The sequence below is a fragment of the Stegastes partitus genome, unplaced genomic scaffold, assembly GCF_000690725.1.
Source record: "Stegastes partitus isolate 25-593 unplaced genomic scaffold, Stegastes_partitus-1.0.2 Scaffold112, whole genome shotgun sequence".
Taxonomy (NCBI): domain Eukaryota; kingdom Metazoa; phylum Chordata; class Actinopteri; family Pomacentridae; genus Stegastes; species Stegastes partitus.
The window spans coordinates 309,050-325,923 of NW_007577843.1; the positions used below are offsets into that span (position 1 = coordinate 309,050).

The 16,874-nt window shown below is 40.2% G+C and overlaps 1 protein-coding gene across 1 annotated transcript in view; it reads right to left on the reverse strand.

Annotated features, from left to right (window-relative positions):
• Positions 1–2,412: 2,412 nt before the first annotated feature.
• Positions 2,413–16,874, reverse strand: part of asz1 (ankyrin repeat, SAM and basic leucine zipper domain containing 1) — a 34,903-nt gene continuing 20,441 nt past the window's right edge. The window contains exons 5-13 of the mRNA XM_008278006.1: positions 16,282–16,393; positions 15,959–16,093; positions 15,569–15,654; positions 14,146–14,218; positions 13,549–13,605; positions 12,709–12,815; positions 8,197–8,302; positions 7,655–7,768; positions 2,413–2,589 (exon numbers count right to left, since the gene is read on the reverse strand). Coding sequence (XP_008276228.1) covers positions 2,413–2,589; positions 7,655–7,768; positions 8,197–8,302; positions 12,709–12,815; positions 13,549–13,605; positions 14,146–14,218; positions 15,569–15,654; positions 15,959–16,093; positions 16,282–16,393 — 967 coding nt within the window. The remainder of the gene's footprint in view (positions 2,590–7,654; positions 7,769–8,196; positions 8,303–12,708; positions 12,816–13,548; positions 13,606–14,145; positions 14,219–15,568; positions 15,655–15,958; positions 16,094–16,281; positions 16,394–16,874) is intronic.

Genomic DNA, 16,874 nt, shown 5'->3' on the forward strand with positions numbered 1-16,874 from the left:
GAAAATTATGAAACATTCGGGAAGTCAAATATCGCGGAATCTCCGATTCAAGCTTGTTTAAAAAATATATTACAGGACAATCGGAGGACGGACGATTTGCACGTAAAAGCCATGTCTGGCTCCGATTCTGCACGGTGGCAAAGCGCTTATGAGGAAAAAGTGAGGAGCGCCTGTCTTAATAGTCCAGCAGAGATTTTCAGAGGAGATAGGCAGATAATGTGCTATCAGGTTCAAATTGCTTTACACAAGGGGTGGGCAGTCCCGTCTCAGGAATGAGGTGAAGAAATGAGATGTCTGAGAGTATCTGTTCAGGCTGGTTTGACACCAGACAGGCTTGGCCCGCGTCCAGACCGGAGCTCCGCAGCTCTGATGTGGTCCAAGCTGATGGGCTCTTCTCTCACTCTGCCCCGACGCGCTCAGAGAAGGAGCCGACTGTAGGAGGATTCATCCTGCGGGCAATGCCCCTCACCAGAAAAAAAAAAAACATACAACCCGCTAAGATTCGAACTCTGGGCGCAAAATCGAGGAAACAGTAGTGATGGATCAGGGTTGTTGTGATGCACGAAGTCTTGAAAGTCTCGAAAAATGACTTCTGTGCACAAAAAACTGAAGACAGAGAGTTTTGCGTACACAGAATCCACGTTTTGCGAAAAGATGTTCTAGAATATTTTTTCTTCGAGGGATCCACATTGGTCACTGGAGGCACAGACCGACACATTACTTACTAACATGATGTATAATTACACATCACCCACATCAGTGATGCAACTTTTCACAAAGATCCCACACATTTGAATAAATCTGGTATGTTTGTGGTTAAAAGTGAGATCCTGTTGCTATAACCAAATGGCGCACAGGTGCAAAATGTTTCTGATTATGAAAGCATGACGCACTGTTATTTTATAGCCTTATACAAACCATCAGTCAGTCTAACTAATAACTCAGGAATGGTGGTTCAAAAAAAGGAGCAGAAAAGAAAAATTACGCACCGATTCTCCCAAAGCAGCACCTAAAGGTGATGTGTCCATTTCAATTGGATTATCTATTGCAGTCTTTTTGAAGTCTCTCGGGGAAATCTGTACCACTGTCACACGGCATTTCCTCCATCTTTGATCTGTTCTGGGTGTATCTGGAGGTCCGGAGACCCTGACCAGATGAGATTAATGGGCAAATTGGATTTTTCTCATGATCCCCGTGGAAGAAACCATAAAACAACAAGGAGATTTAGAACGCTCTCCCTGCTCTCCTCACTCCATTGAACACGACTTTGTTTTTGCAGCAGCAGTAGTTGTAATACGTCTGTAATAGAAATCCAATTTAATTGAAGTAACTTGTTCTCTGCCTTACCAAATCGCATTAAGGCCACTGTGTTTCACTACATGTTTTATGAGAGGGAAAGTAATCTCTGATAAATTTAATGCCACCACTGTAAATCAGGCCATGGTCTCAAGAGACCGACTCTAATAAAACTGAAATGAAGTTTGACGATGCAAAGTGATGCATATTCCTGAGCTGAAGACTCACACAATGAGTGTTTCTGAGATTCTAGTTTTGACTATAAGAACATATTCCTAACTCAGTTCAAACATCTCAACTAGTGGCTAATAGGCAATTTAACTTTTAAATCAATATCATTTAAAACAACATTTCAGGTCAACAGGTGTAAATACAGCATCTTGACAACCCAAAAACAGAATGCCTCTAGCTTCGGCTGTCACTGGCACAGACGCATAAAAGTGCACTTACTGAAGCTCACCAAGTGGCACAGCAAATGTCAATTGTTAAACAAGTACCTCAACTGAAATGTAATGTTTGCTTGTTGTCTGTCAGCTTCACTGCAAGGTAACTATTTGTAACTCCTCCTAAAATAACTGGTGAGCTTCAGATGTGTTGGCTGGATTTTGTTTTCATCTGCCTTTAGTCTTTCAGCGAAGCTGGCTTCATCTTCATGCTCCCCGCACAGACAAGAGGTCAACATTGATCTTCTCATCTCACCATGGGAAAGAAAGTAAAGCATTTTTTCAAACCTGTCCATAACTATAATGGCTGAAAATTCTAATGTGTCCTTTTAAACTGCTTCATTAGGTAGATGTTATATTTTGACAGCCACTGTAAACAAACCATTAATTTGACCACAAACAAAATTGCTCCTTAAAAGAAACTTTAATTATCACTTAACCCCTTAAAATGTAAAATAACTTAGAAATAATTAAGAACTTAACTTGATGACAAGTCTGGAAAACTGGGAAACAAAACACTGCAGCAAAAGTAAAACTGTCTTGTCAACCACTCATAAAACACAGAAACCCTTTGATAAACCAACTTATCAGCTATAGTCAGTAAACACAACATAGTATGATTAACTCACTGATTAACTCAAAAGCTCATTAACTGATGGACACATCTGTAAGGTCATGAGAAGACATTCCTGCTCAAGTGCAGGTAAACCTTGCCCGGGGCAGTTTTGTAGAGAAGCAGCAGGAAGGTGACTCCAAGTGCACTCAGAAAAACCCTGGTCCGGGACCACATCCTCCTGTTGTTGTGGGAACAGGGTTGAGGAAGCTGACTGCAATCTCCATCTTTATCCACCTGAGGGAGGAGGACAAACTAAGATTCACATGAGAAACACACACATATATGACCACAACAAAGAGTACGAGTGAGGTGACTTCATGAAGGAAGTAGAAGGTCATTTTGACCCAATCCAGTCTGGATTATGGCAGTTGAACTGGTCAGACAGTTTCAGGCCAGTTAAAGCTTTGCTGGGTGAGAAATATCTGCTCAGTCACTGGTGGGAGGAAATCTAACAAAGACCAACTAGTTTGAAGGCTAAGGGCATGTCTGGCCCCATCACACCACCACAGCATGACTGGCAAACCTGAGTCACCAAAACTTCCTGTGCCAAATCCTCCAGGATTCATCAGCCAGAGGGTCGGATCTCTGGTCACGGTCAAGTCACGCAGGAATTATGCTGTTCCTGAACTCTCAAGTCACAGGGTGACACAGTGTCACACTGAATCCTGAGCATGGGAAAAAGTTGCAAGATACAAGCTCAAATTGAGTTTTCTGCCAGTAAATATGACAAATTGTGGTTTGAACCCAGATTTCTTACAACTTCCTGAAGTCTGACATCACTAAGAAGGAAATGTTTCTGGTGAGTGCTGGGGAGGTGTTATTCCCACAGGACAGAGATGTAACATAAGTGCCAAATGTAAAGATATATTAGTGTTTTCTCACAATTTCCATCTTAGTTTTCCCTCAAATGTTTCTCAAAAGGTACTTAAGACAGAAACACAGACTCTCCCATATAATGTCACAATCCTATAGGTCGACGCCATCGTTTGTAGATTAAATGTTTGCATTGTTTTTTTGAATGATTTGGGCATGATGGACAGCTCAAAATAGTACAACATCCATTAGCCTTAGCAGCTGTTGGTTGTGAAATTTGACGGCGCAGTTAAAAAATGACAGTTGGCACCATAGTTCACAAAAACTTTCAAAATGAACTGAGAACTAAAAAGTGAATGTTAGTTGCAGACTATATTTATAGCTTTCTCAAAGAAGATGAAAGCATTTGTTCATATTTTAGACTGATGATTGGACCAGGAGAGTTTCATGTTAATCCAAGCAATATATGTGCTCCATATATGGGAGTCATCCAACAGTCTATGGGAAAAATTCAGAGGGACTTCCTGACCCAGGTGTACAAAAAATGACTCCTCCCCATCAGTTCTCGTAATAACAACATCCTCAAGTTACAATCCACTTCGCTGCTGATGATACATATGTTAACTATAGCAGTATTTCCCACCACTTAGAGCTATTTCCCAACAGAGCTAAATATATCACTTCCATGTCTCTGCATGAGAACTTCAAAGTCCCCAATTCTGAGTAAGGCTGAGGACTTTGCACGTCTGCGCTGGTCCATTTTTCTCCACAGTTCCTTTATGTCCTAGTGTTGTAGTATTTAAGATTGGTCTATTTGAAGGTGTCAGTCTTATCTCAGAATTGACCACTTATTTTGGGACTTGTCTCAGTCCCAGACAAAGAACACAGGATTATATTTCCAAATGAGTCAAGACCACAACTGTGGGGCCATTACTAAATTGCATGTGCATTGTCTGATGTATTTGTTAACATCACTACTGAATGTATACAACTGTCTCCTCCCACTTCACATGTACTCTAAGGATGTGAATACAGGAGACAGAAGAAAAAGCTGTGAAGACATCTGCTAAAATTTAATGCGACAAAATTTTGATTCCTAAACCACAACAGACTCGTCGGAAAAACTGACAAAAAAAAAAACAAAACAAACACATAGAAGTATGTAAATTCTCCAATGCAATGCTTTCTTGAGATAGCTGGGACATTGTCAAACCTTTTGTTAGCACTTATGAGAGAAGTATAAGGAAAGGTGAGCATAGTGTAAGAGATGTTGGGAAAGCTTGCTTAACTACCTTTATATTTATTATATATACCACTTTCAATGTACAACAGTAGCAATGGTTTGCATTTTATGAGTGTGTCATGTAATGGAGGAGTCGCAGCGGTCTTGGTCCTGGTCTTGACTCAGTCTCACCCTGTCTCGGTCTTGGTCTCAACCCCTCAAAGTCTTCATCTTGTCTTGGTAAATGCCATTCTTGGTCATAATTTGGTCTCAAAGAAAACACTTGTATGTCTATTCTCCAATTAAGACAAAAAGTTCTCAAAATATAAATATAGGGACAAATATTTTATACTCATCCAATTATAACAAGTTCATTGTACCAAATGTGAGTGGTGACTTGCTGAAGAAAATAATAAAATAATGTGTGGAGTCTTATTGGCTGACAGCATGCTAGACCAATAATGTAATGTTTCAATGTAAACTGCTGAGACAAGACCAGGAACATTTAGGTGTGTCTTAACCCACTAAATGACAATAACATCTCTACAGATTGCTGTTAATACCCTTGACTCACTACGTATCTCACTGTGCATTGTAATTTGTGGAACTGGAGATTGCTGTTTCACATTGTGGGAACTACAATAGCTCAGGGGTTTCTAAACGATATCATCCAAGTCATTGGAGTGGAGTTGTGAACAAAATTCTGTTCACATTCAGTGGTACTCACCAAATCATAATATATGTATACACATGGTTTAGTAGAGCTCTTGAATGCATTTCCTTCCTTATCCAACATTTACAAAGCTGATTTTTGCACAACACAATCTTCCATTCCATCACTTGATGATCAGTGTGGTCAGATGACACTATTGGAAGGATTGTGAATCGTTCACGTGCGTGCTTGAGTGCCCTCATACACATGTATGTCATCAAAGAACCCCACAGGATCACTTCTATATTAATAAGGGGAGTTGTTAAACCAAAAAATAAATAACAAATCACAACAACCTGAAAAAAATACGGGCATCACACAAAATTTAGGCCTACACCACAGTTAAATATGCCCCTTTTATGCTGCTAAATGTTCCACTTTCTAGCTAGTCACAAACTTTGTCTGTCTTCTGCTGCTTCTGGATTTTTTTGTTGTTGTTGTATAAAATTGTCATCTGCTGCTGCTGAGAATAAGCGTGATGAGAGTGCAGAGAATGGACCATACATGTGTGCAAAGCACATGGGTTCATTGCTAGGAGCCTCTTTTACATTGCACAAAGTATTTTGATCCAGTGTTATGTTTCCATATATAGACAGGGTACACCCTGGACTGGTCACCAGTCTATCACAGGGCCAACACACACGGAGACAGACAACCAAGTACACTCACATTCACACCTATAGACAATTTAGAATCCGCAGTTAACCTCAGCATGCCTTTGGACTGTGGGAGGAAGCCGAAGCTCCCAGTGAGAACCCACAGAGATCCATGCCAAGAATCGAACCCAGGACCTTCAAGCTTTAAGCTTAGTAATTTGGTTCCAATCAAGCATCCCTCCCGTATTTGCAACTCTCCCAACTCCACATTTCTTTTGGCAATTAAGTTTACATATGCATCTCCGTCAATTAATCTAATAATACTATAACCTTTGCAGTAATGTGTTGACAAACATGGGACTTTCTGTTGGTCACTGATAAAGTTAAATAAAAGTCTAGTAACTGTCTGGCTAAATGGTAGATCCAATATTAACACTAGATGGCAGTGACAAGCACGATTCTCATTACTGGTTCAGGACTTTGTGCTTTTATCAAGAAAAACAGTGTGCTTTGTTTCAAAAGTAATACCAAAAGTGTGTGTCATGGCTTGTATAGTGAGAGGTCCAGCAGATACAGTGAAAGCATGGTTTCAAAGAAAAGTTTTTCATAGACAAGGTTATTTTTTTATATTTGTAAGTGCCTGTGTACGAAGCGCGTCCTCCTGAGGGTGGAAGCCAGTGGGTCCAAACAGGCTTCATTGGCTGTCAGATTCCTGTCTGACACAACTGGACCCCCTCACTACTGCTATTGAAATACAGGCACCTCTATCTACTACAATTCCACCTTGTTTCCTCACAACGTACCCCCACCTCTACCCATCAGCCCATTCTCCTCTTTTAAACTCCCTCACCCCACCAACCTGCGCCCCCTCCTCGCTTCTCTCTGCCCCCTTCCTTGCCTTCCCATCAGCCCCCCTCATCCCTCCGCCTCATCGTCTGTGTGCTGACAGGTCGATGTCACAGCGGTGCTGACTTATGGGCTGTGAGGATTCTGCCCTGTCAGGAATGACTCTCTCCTCTTGGAATACAAATGCAAACACACATGCACGCACGCACGCACGCACATACACACACACTCACACACACAAATCAGGTGCACACATGTAAGCACTCCTGCATGTACCTGTTGGAGCTCGCCAGAAATCATCTAACCTAACATCTAACATACATACGCAGGCACTATGTTTTCCTCATGGTCTTTTATTCCCTGCAGTAAGAGGAAAACTCTTGGAATTATTAGTCTGCAGTGTACGAAAGGAATCTAAATTGACTCACATGAAGTGTGAATGTGCTCACTGATACTATCAGCAGGAAGAATTCTAACAGCTGATACCGTCTTATCACACATGTCAGTATGAACATCAAAACTGACACGAAAAATAAACTATAGTTTGTCAACTTATATTTGTTTTTCCTTATATATGTTTTTATTTATATTCTGTTTCATCCTATTTCAAAATACCTTATTTTGTAGTCTTAGTTAATAAAAATTTGTTTTCATTTTATATATTGTTGAATTTTGTATTTTCTGTTGCTGTCATTACTGATAAATAACACCATTGCTCAGCCTTAAAATGTCCAACCTTACTAGGTACAGTACATTTGTCACAACTTTTTCATAAAGGTCAGAAACCATCTGTTTCTGCATTAGAAGTCTGCAAGACTGAGGCACTGAGTGTGGTTGGTTGTGCAAAAGCCACCTGTTGAATCTAAAAGGTAACAGAAGGTACTGCTTTGTTAAGAAAAAATGCAGAAGCATAAGCTGTGCAATGCGTGAGTGTGTGTGTTGACACTGAACTTGAAGTTGGCAGAAAAGCACCTTGCATGGCAGCTCTGTCACCGTTGGTGTATGAATGTGTGTGAATGGGTGAATGAGAAAACATTGTAAAGCGCCGTGAGTACCACTGAGGTAGAAAAGCGCTATATAAGTGCAAACCATTTAATGCAGACCATTTACCTGACATAGCAGATTGCGGAGGCAGATGATTTCTTTCTGCAGGTCCTTATTCTGGAGCACTAGCTGGTTGCAGATGCCCTGAGCGTCTTTGTTTGGGTCCAATGAGAAGACCAACTATTTGGAGCACCAGAGAGGCAGAGAAAGTTCTGTTTACAAAAGAATCTCAATGCAGCAGATAGGCAAAGCAAGTCAGTTGACAGCAAGGATCACTAAATAGTGCCAAGTGAGCATCCTCAACATTTTCTGAAAGCAGAAAATAAATAAATAAAAAAAATCTAAATCTAAAATATCTACAAATGAACTTTATGTTAAACATTTAGCCAAGTGCAACAGTGCATCTACATTACACTAACTATATGCTTGAAAACGTATTCTATAAAAAATCCCCAGAACTCTTCAATAGTTTAATGCGTTTGGCAATTCAATTGTGCCCCAAATACACCTGTTGCCAAAATGTCAGCGCATTAGCGTGAACTTGAATCCCATGCATCAACACTTGGTTGGAAGGCCCTGAACAAGTGCACCACTATAGTGACATTTACCTGAGAAGGCTGCCGGGGGAAACGGCTGATGGCGTCCTGAATCATTTCCGTCAGGTAGCAGCACTGCTGACTCACACTTATCATGAAGTTTTGCAGCTCCTCACTGCTGCAGAGAAAAGACCTCATTAAAACATCGGAAAACCAATAAAACTTTTCTCAATAAACACAATTTCACTTCATGTTCAACACTTTACATATCAAATTTCACTAATTATTACATATTCTGTTAGCTCACGAAAAGAAAATTAATCAACCATTTAATAATCAATTTATAATAGAAGGTATTCACAAAAAAATGCCTTTTCTGGATCCAGTTTCTGAATGATGAGGCTTTGCTGAATTTAAGAATTTAAGATTTTATACCACTGTATCAGTGTCCTTGGGCTCTATGATGGTTTGGACAAAACAAATATTAGAAAGTTGTCACATTTTGGTGAATTTTTTGATAGGCTTTTCTTTTTCTTTTTCTTTTTTTTTTTTTTACATCTTATACTAAACAACTGGTTGATTATTCAGTGCTAAACTAGAGATGATCTACAGGTTAATATAGATGTAATTATAAGTTACAGCACAGAATTTGTGAAAATACAATTGCATTTCAGGGACTCCAGATCTTTATTGTGATTACAATCATAACTACAAAACAAACAGTTCATCTGACAAGTCAGCGTTTTTGGGCATACAAATAATGCTACATGAGCTTTAAAACTGAGGTCAGGAAGTTTCCCTCTAAAAAAGTGAACCCTAAAGAGATGTCCACAAAAAAACCAAAAAAAACAAGGCAGGGTCTGCTGAAGATGCTCAGCAATGGCAGCGCAGACAGATTGATAGTTTGGACCAAACTCTTGTGTTAACATTCTCAATGCATTTTCCTGGACACCACCTCATCAAATACTACAGAAAACTGAGCAGGTGGCCAAGCATTCTCCCCACCTCCCCCTTATGCTAACCCATGCTGTCATCCCTCCCTGAAAACATCCACCTTAAATGATTAGTTATTTATATTCATCAGTCTCTCCGTCCCTCTCTTCCCATCCCCTGGTCCTGTGGGATATTGATAGCTCTTATCTTAATGGTACATTTCCCGCGGTGAGGGGACTGGGCAGCCAGCCGTCCCGGCCCTCCTCACACTCTGTCAGAGGGGCGAGTAAACACTGTCAGTCAGCCTGTGCTGCACCCACACCTCCCTTCTTCCTGCTGTTAGTTTATCTAGAGAGAGTGATGACGGGCTCCGTGGGGAAGCTCGTTAAACACGTAGTAGATGTTATGTTTGAATGCCGACGTAGGATACATGTGTGCCACTCAACATTAGTTATCCAAGACAACTGGACATGCCTGTTTTTTTAATGCCTTGCTCAATGGTAGCTGCTGAGAGCAGACTTGACATACATTTACATCCACTTCACACATTTTCCTAGGCAGATTCAGATCAGGAATAGTTCTGTCACATGTCACAGGTCCAAATTCAATTGGAAGTGGCAGTGAGTGCTCAGTTTCCAGCCCTAGGCCAAACAAGTCTAACTCTTTCCCCGAACCAGTAGAGTAGTTAGTGTACCCTTGAGGTCTTACCAGTCCATTTATTCTTACAAAATCTAAAATCTTACAATGGCTCCCAAGTGACTGCTGGTCTTAATGGGGTGCATTTCAGTCACTAATTCATACCTGTTCTGCTGTCTGACAACTGACACTGAAATATTTGTGAATGAAAAAAGCTTTTTTGAGAATTTGTCTGTATTAAAACACAGTATATGAGAGCACAGAGAGCAAGAGAGAAGAAAACAGATGTAAACACTGGCTGAGTTTATGTTGCACTGAAGCACAACAGGTGACATGAAAACAGTAACCCACTCTATCTTAGTTTATTGGTCTTAAATTGCTCATGAAGTTTCCAATATCTCTGAATGTCTCTCAGCTTAACAATTATTACTGAGCTTCAACCTGGGCACATACAATCCAAGCTAACAATAACAACATTAACCACATAAGTCGTACAATGCAGTAACACTAAGGATTTTGTCATTGCGGTGATGTCACTGCCATCAATAATACACTATTCCACCAAGTCTTTAGTTCGTCAGATGCTGGGAGTTCTCACTCTTTCAGCCAAAAGCAGAGCAGTTGGTGTGATCTGCTCATGGCTGAGACATTTTAGAGTTACAAGAACAGCGCTAGAAAGTAAATAAACCTGGGAGACTGTGAGGCAGCTGCTCATTCAGAATGGTTCACCTGGAAGCAGCAGGCATTGAGGATGCAAACTTAGAAAAATTTGAACTACACTACTGTTGGTTTGTGTTGGTACATAGCACTTTGGTCAGACTGTCACTTGTAAAGCTGCAAGGTGATCAGGTTGTGGGGGGACTTTAGGAATGGCAGAAGTTTATAACAACCACAAAACACAATTAATTTATGGGACCTTTAAGACTAAGGATAAAAACTCAGTGGACTACATCTTCCACCCTCATGTGTCAGTCGAGTTATAGTTTTCACTGCATGTAAAAGGATAATAATAATAATAATAATAATAACAATAATACATTTATTTCTAAAGCGCTTTCAGTGCAAGTGCTGTACATAGAGATAAAAACAACGTGACAATAAAAAACATCAGAAATCCACAAACAGATAAAAACATACTGAAACAATAAAAAGGGCATCAGTAAAACAAACTATTTAAGACTCATATGTAACAGGAAACAAGTGGGTCTTCAGCTTTGTTTTAAATACATCAATGGAAGATGCCTGCCAGATTTCAACAGGTAGACTGTTCCCTAATGTTGGTGCTAAGAAAGAAAAAGCCCGTTCCCCATCCGTCTTTCTATAAACCTTTGGGACACTCAGAAGCCCAGTCCCCTGGGAACGCAGAACACGAGTGGGAACATTCGGGTTCACCAAATTCAACAGGTATGATGGGGTAATTCCATTTACAATTTTATATGTTAGCAGCAGCATCTCAAAGTCTGCTAACCTGAACAGGTAGCCAGTGCAGAGAGGCCACCACTGGAGTGATATCCTCATATCTACTTGCTCTGGTCAGAACACGAGCTGCTGCGTTTGGGACCGTCTGAAGACCACGAAGGCTCTTCTTTGGCAAACCTGATGCCCAACAACAGAGACAAGGCAGTCAAACAACATCCAGTCCTGGCTGATGGCTTGCCAGAATGATCAGTCATTCTTCTTGGCCTTGAAAATTCTTGACACACTCATTTTCTTGGGCTTGCATTCCCAATGGCTGCATATCTTTTGGCCACCCATGACCTGTCTATTGATTCAGAAGTCCCCTAGAATAACCAAGCCTGGAAGGTTATACCTTTAACTTTAGCTTCACCAACATGGTCTTGAGATTTTGTACTGATAGGAACTGCTAAGTCCAGACCAGACCAGACTTCCAAGCAGTTACTGATGGAAGGCACACTTTGAACATGACCCACTAGAATAACAAGTCCCCAACCTGCTCTGGGATTCAGGAGAAAGACAGCAGTCCTGTGCTAGCCCATCGAGCTGAGCCTGAACAGACTCCAAAGGTACATGGCCACCCATTAGGTGCTTTGCATTAAGTAAAATATTTTAAATAGCAGCAAAGTGACATTTATGCTCTAAATAGACCAATGGGCAGATCATATGACAAGCACTGGACTGGTCAAGAGAAACAGGAGACTAATTTCCATCTTATACAGCATGAAGAAATGATCCTCAAAGAGTTCTCAAGCTTTCCATCCTAGTCATCAACCTTCCACTCTCTGTTGGACGGTGCTTCATCCGGCAGGCGAACCAGGGTGAAGCTAACGGGCCCAGTTCGACAGAGGATTCATGAGGTGATGGGGTGCGGTGCGATGACTCTGTTTGGCCCCTGCCGCTGGCTCTCCTTTGCTCATTGCAACCACCCATCACCTCTCACCTTACAAATCATTACAGCTTCGCTTAAACCATTAAGGCCTGGCTCAGGGCTAGGCTACGGAGATGGGGGGAAGGAGATACAGAGCCAGGACAGTGAGATGCTCATAGGGTTGATGGACGACTTCCAGTGGAGGAGGACAGACGGGGCATTACAAGGAGATGGAGGTGGGCTGGATGTGGGGGAGGGTTTAAGGTGTGTGGCTGACAAGTGTTTAAATTTTTGCTACTACCGTCAACTTTGTTTCTGGCTTTGTGCAGATTGTTTGTGGAATACAGCTTATCAGACATTCCTAAAAGACTGAAGATTTTCAAATACTGTAGGGATTCTCAAACACCTTTGGAAAAGTTTTTTGAAACTACAATCTAGAATGATTTTTATGTTTGGACTGTACTGTAGATAGAAAGTGTAATGTCAAGAGAATTAAACATCTGATCAGACCATTAATCATTCTAATCTTTTCGTACTGCCTTCCCGAGAAAAAAAGTTATGCTCAAATAAATCAGTCTGCACAGTCCTCCTGTGTAAGCCTTCTAAAGGTTCTTGGATGTTGATGTTTTGTGCAGTACACACATGTTGATTGCCACAAGCCAGCAGGACATTAGGATGTGGGAACCTACCCACTGTCTGCGGCTTCCAGCAGGCTGAATGTGTCTACTTCGTCCGGGTGCATCTGCTGCACAGCACTCAACAACTTCTGCTGGTCCTCTGGGTCTGTGATACCAATCTTACAAAAGCGAAAGAAAGAAAGAAACATTTTCTGATGTTTTTTGTATTTTAAAATAAAAAAATAAAAATAAAAAAAAAGATTGCCTTTGTTATATTCTCGGAAAAATTAAATGCATGATTATGATAAATTCTTTAATTATTTACTGGGGATTTTCTTAAGCTGTATCATGCATTTATTGACTTTAAGTTTAAACACATTTCTATGTTTCTCTTTTATGGCTCATTGTAATTCACAAGCTAGGATGCAAGTCTCATGTCTGAAAACTATTTTAGAAGAGGCCAAAAGTAGTTAGGTACACACCATGTAAGTGCAGGGCTATCTAAAAATTGCATCACACAAAAAAGCAGAGGTTGTCCACACATATTCCAACTCACAAAAGATTTTTTTTTTTTTTAATTTCCTGGCATAACTCTGTCCTGACGAGGATCCAAGCAGTAAAAAAAGATTTGTGGGATTTTCTGTCTTTGAAAACTTTGTTCTATTATTTACTGCAAATGCGACATGTGTTTGCAATAATGACCCATGTGGGCCAGGAAAATAAAGCAATAATTTTTCATTTATTTACTACTTGTGACAGATTTAAACTCTATCAAAAAAAATCACAGCAATATATTTTTAAAAAGAACCTTCTTATCAGTTTCATCTCTCCTCAAACTACTCCTGTCTCTTTCAAGCCTGGCAGAGAGCTACCAAGCTGACAGACACATAGATGTTAGATGTCATCCTCTACCTTCTCAAGGTCCTCCTTCTCCATGGTCAACAGGTAGCTCCAGGTGATGTCATTTTCCTGTGCATGTGTGTGAGTGAAAAGTCAGGAACAGAAAAAACATGGCTCAGCATTCACCAAATCAAAACTTCTACAGCTGCTCCTGACTCCACGACCTGAAACAGATGTGCCTGCATAAGATGTTTCCATACAGTAACAACAAGCTACCTGCACCTGTCAAACCCAGTCTTCGTATATCAGATAGAACCTAAAACTTGAACTGACCCCCACTTTAATTCAGTCCAAGCCAGTCTAGCACACTAGATCCTTTATGAAGCACCAAGAAAAATATGTAAACCACACATCTTATGACACTTTCCCAAGCATGTAAATGTCATTTTGTCGATAATGCAGCTGTGCATTATCCCACATTTGGATCAGTGTATTTCACCCATTACTCTAACGCTGTAATGTACTATGTGTGATAACATGTTATCTTGGCATATGTGAGATAAGAGAACTGAAATCTGTCACATAAAAAAGGACTGCACATTCAAAAATGCATTTTTTCCTGCAAAATCTAAATTTAAATTTTATCGCAGTGTGCAGTGGAGTACTTACAGTCATGACGTCCATGAGGTAGCCAAGATCAAGGCCGTGTAAGAGAAGCTCCAGGTCAAAAAGCTTCGTTACACTGAGGGCAGAGAGTTCACTTCGACTTAAAACTTTTGCCTTATTTTATGTATTAGGCCAAGCACAGTATGGATCAGTTGGGGCTTGCTCTAAAAATGTCTGATTATACTTTCTGAGTACTGCATGTTTGTATGAATGCTAATTTGTCTGAAGGCTGAACTGCAGAACACTGAAAATGTAGATCATAAGTGCTTGGTTTAAGGTCTCAGAGAAGCAAAAACCTTCTCGACTGAGAGGTGTAGAAAGAATTTGGCAAAAGTAAAGATCTTTTATCTGCTTTTGGGGGTCATGTTGGTTCAAGGAAAATGTCACTGAGTGTACATGCGTCAGAGTAACCGCAGTGTACTTACAGTTCTAGTTAGAGTTTTGGTGCGATGAGCTCTACAATGAAGCCTGTCTTCTGGCAGTGTTCAAAATATGTGAATTGTGCAATATAAGAAATGAAGCCTCTCCTCTCACAATGCTTAAAAATGTGAATGTGTAGTTGACATGAGAGAGACACAGCGAAAATGTTTACAGGCAGTAATTCCTGGTGCCAGACATGGTAGAACACAATGTTTTTGGGTTGATGATAATTGCCCAGCAGTGCCTGAATGAACTCAACACTCATGCAAGAGGTTTATTATTGTTTATGTCTGGTTGGACAGTGGTTCAACAACACCTGCAACACAGACACTAGTTCACTGAAAATCCAACAGGGGGCGATAAGTAAACAGGCTGCAGGGAGAACTTGAATATTACTTTAACAACAGAAGAGAAGATGGGTGTTAAGCAAAACTGTATAAATACAGTGATGCGCAAAAATGTACTCTCAAAATACTCTTCACTAAACTGCTGACCATCAGTGCGCTTTTCCTTTACACAATTCTGAGTACATGGTGTCCTTAGTTGCTTTACTCTTACTTTACCCAAATTCACACTTGAGAGCAGCCCAGTGCAACCACAACTTTGCAGTGAAAGTATTAAGCAGGTATTAAATATAACAGGGAACATTTATAATAGTATTATATGTAACATATTTATAATTAACTAATAAACTAGATAGAAGAATCACAGTGCAAAAAAAAGAAGCAATAGCAATAGTAGAATTTCTATGATACTAAGTAGAAGATGTGGTAATTATTATAAATGCTTTACTGAATACAAACTGAATTTTAAACATTAGATATTTGTGTCTCATGATCTATTGTGAGCAAGCCAGCTGTCATAACAGCTAAATATATGTCAGTTTCTGCTGTCAACGCTAAAAAGGAAAGCTAAAATAAATCTAACTGACTTAAATGAAGACTTGAAGAAAATGCAGCAGTGAGGAACAAGCTCTGAAGGCACTGAATATAACTTTCAGGTTTACCTTTCCTTGGAAGGTGGAGTTTCAGAGTTAGACTTTAAGAACTTGGTAGTAGAAATATGAGATGAAGATGCCAGGATCCTGGCTATCTGTGGACAGACCGAGCAAGAATACTGTATGTTTGGTAGCATTTTTAAGATCACAGGAATGTTTTTGCCAGGAAAGCAAAGCACAAAACAAGCGAATGCCACTTAAGTTTTAAAAGACTGAGATTTAGGCAACACAAGCTTGAATGTTCACTTCTTTTATATTCTGGAAGAACTTAACACTGACAACATTCGTCTTTATACTGTATTTCTAAAAGATCATGTATCACACCTTTTCTTTAGAATACCAACACACTAAACTACTGATATGTGGCATTTACATTCATCCAAGAAGCACTTCAGGTACCTGTGTGTGTTTGAAAATCTCAGCCAGGTCGGCAGGGCTCTTGCTGGCCTTTGTCCTTATGGTTTTGTCTGCTCCAAGCTGCAGGAGCTTTAGCACTGCCTCCTCTCTGCCATACTGTACTGCTACAGACAAAGCCTGACAAAAAAAAATATTTGTCATTAGTTCTACAATAAAAGGTCAACTTTTATTTTTTATAAATGTTACACAGACAAAAAATATTCTATCTATATATTGCAGAAGCTTTACACTGTGCCTCCTGAGCTACAATGCGATGTGCACATCCCCACATTTGGAACCTCTTGAACATAAAAAATGTGACACACTGTGTATCCGTTGCTATCCTGAGCGTTGATATCTGCCCTGTGGGACACCAGTATGTTGATGATCTTACTGTAGCCATCCCTGGCTGCCAGTATCAAGCAGGTCATCTGAGACCTGAAAAAAAGAAGCAGACAAGAAAATGTAGACAAGAGATGAGGGTAGCAGATAAAAAGGAAAACATTAAGAAAACAATTTAAAAGAGCAAAAAAATCCTGACCAAACAAAAAAAATGAGGACTTGAGTAAAGGAGAGTGAATGAGAGGTTGGAAGAGTACAGACATGGGGGGAAAGGAAAGTAGGCCACAAAAAACAGAGGAACAAGGATTAACTATTAGATAAGAAGAAAAGAGAACACTGGGGGGTAAGTATTCAAATTAAAACTGGGACATGAATGAATGTACAGAAGGAAATAGAGAGAAGAGAAACCACCAGGTGGAAGCAGACACCACATTATGGATTGCCATTTCCTTTAGCAGGATGGTTGACACTATACCACTACTGAGTGAGCACATTCACTATTTAAACAGTGACTGGCCACAATGCAATAAATTACAATTTCAGCACAGCTAGGTCTTTATTCTGGTCTAAACCTAAA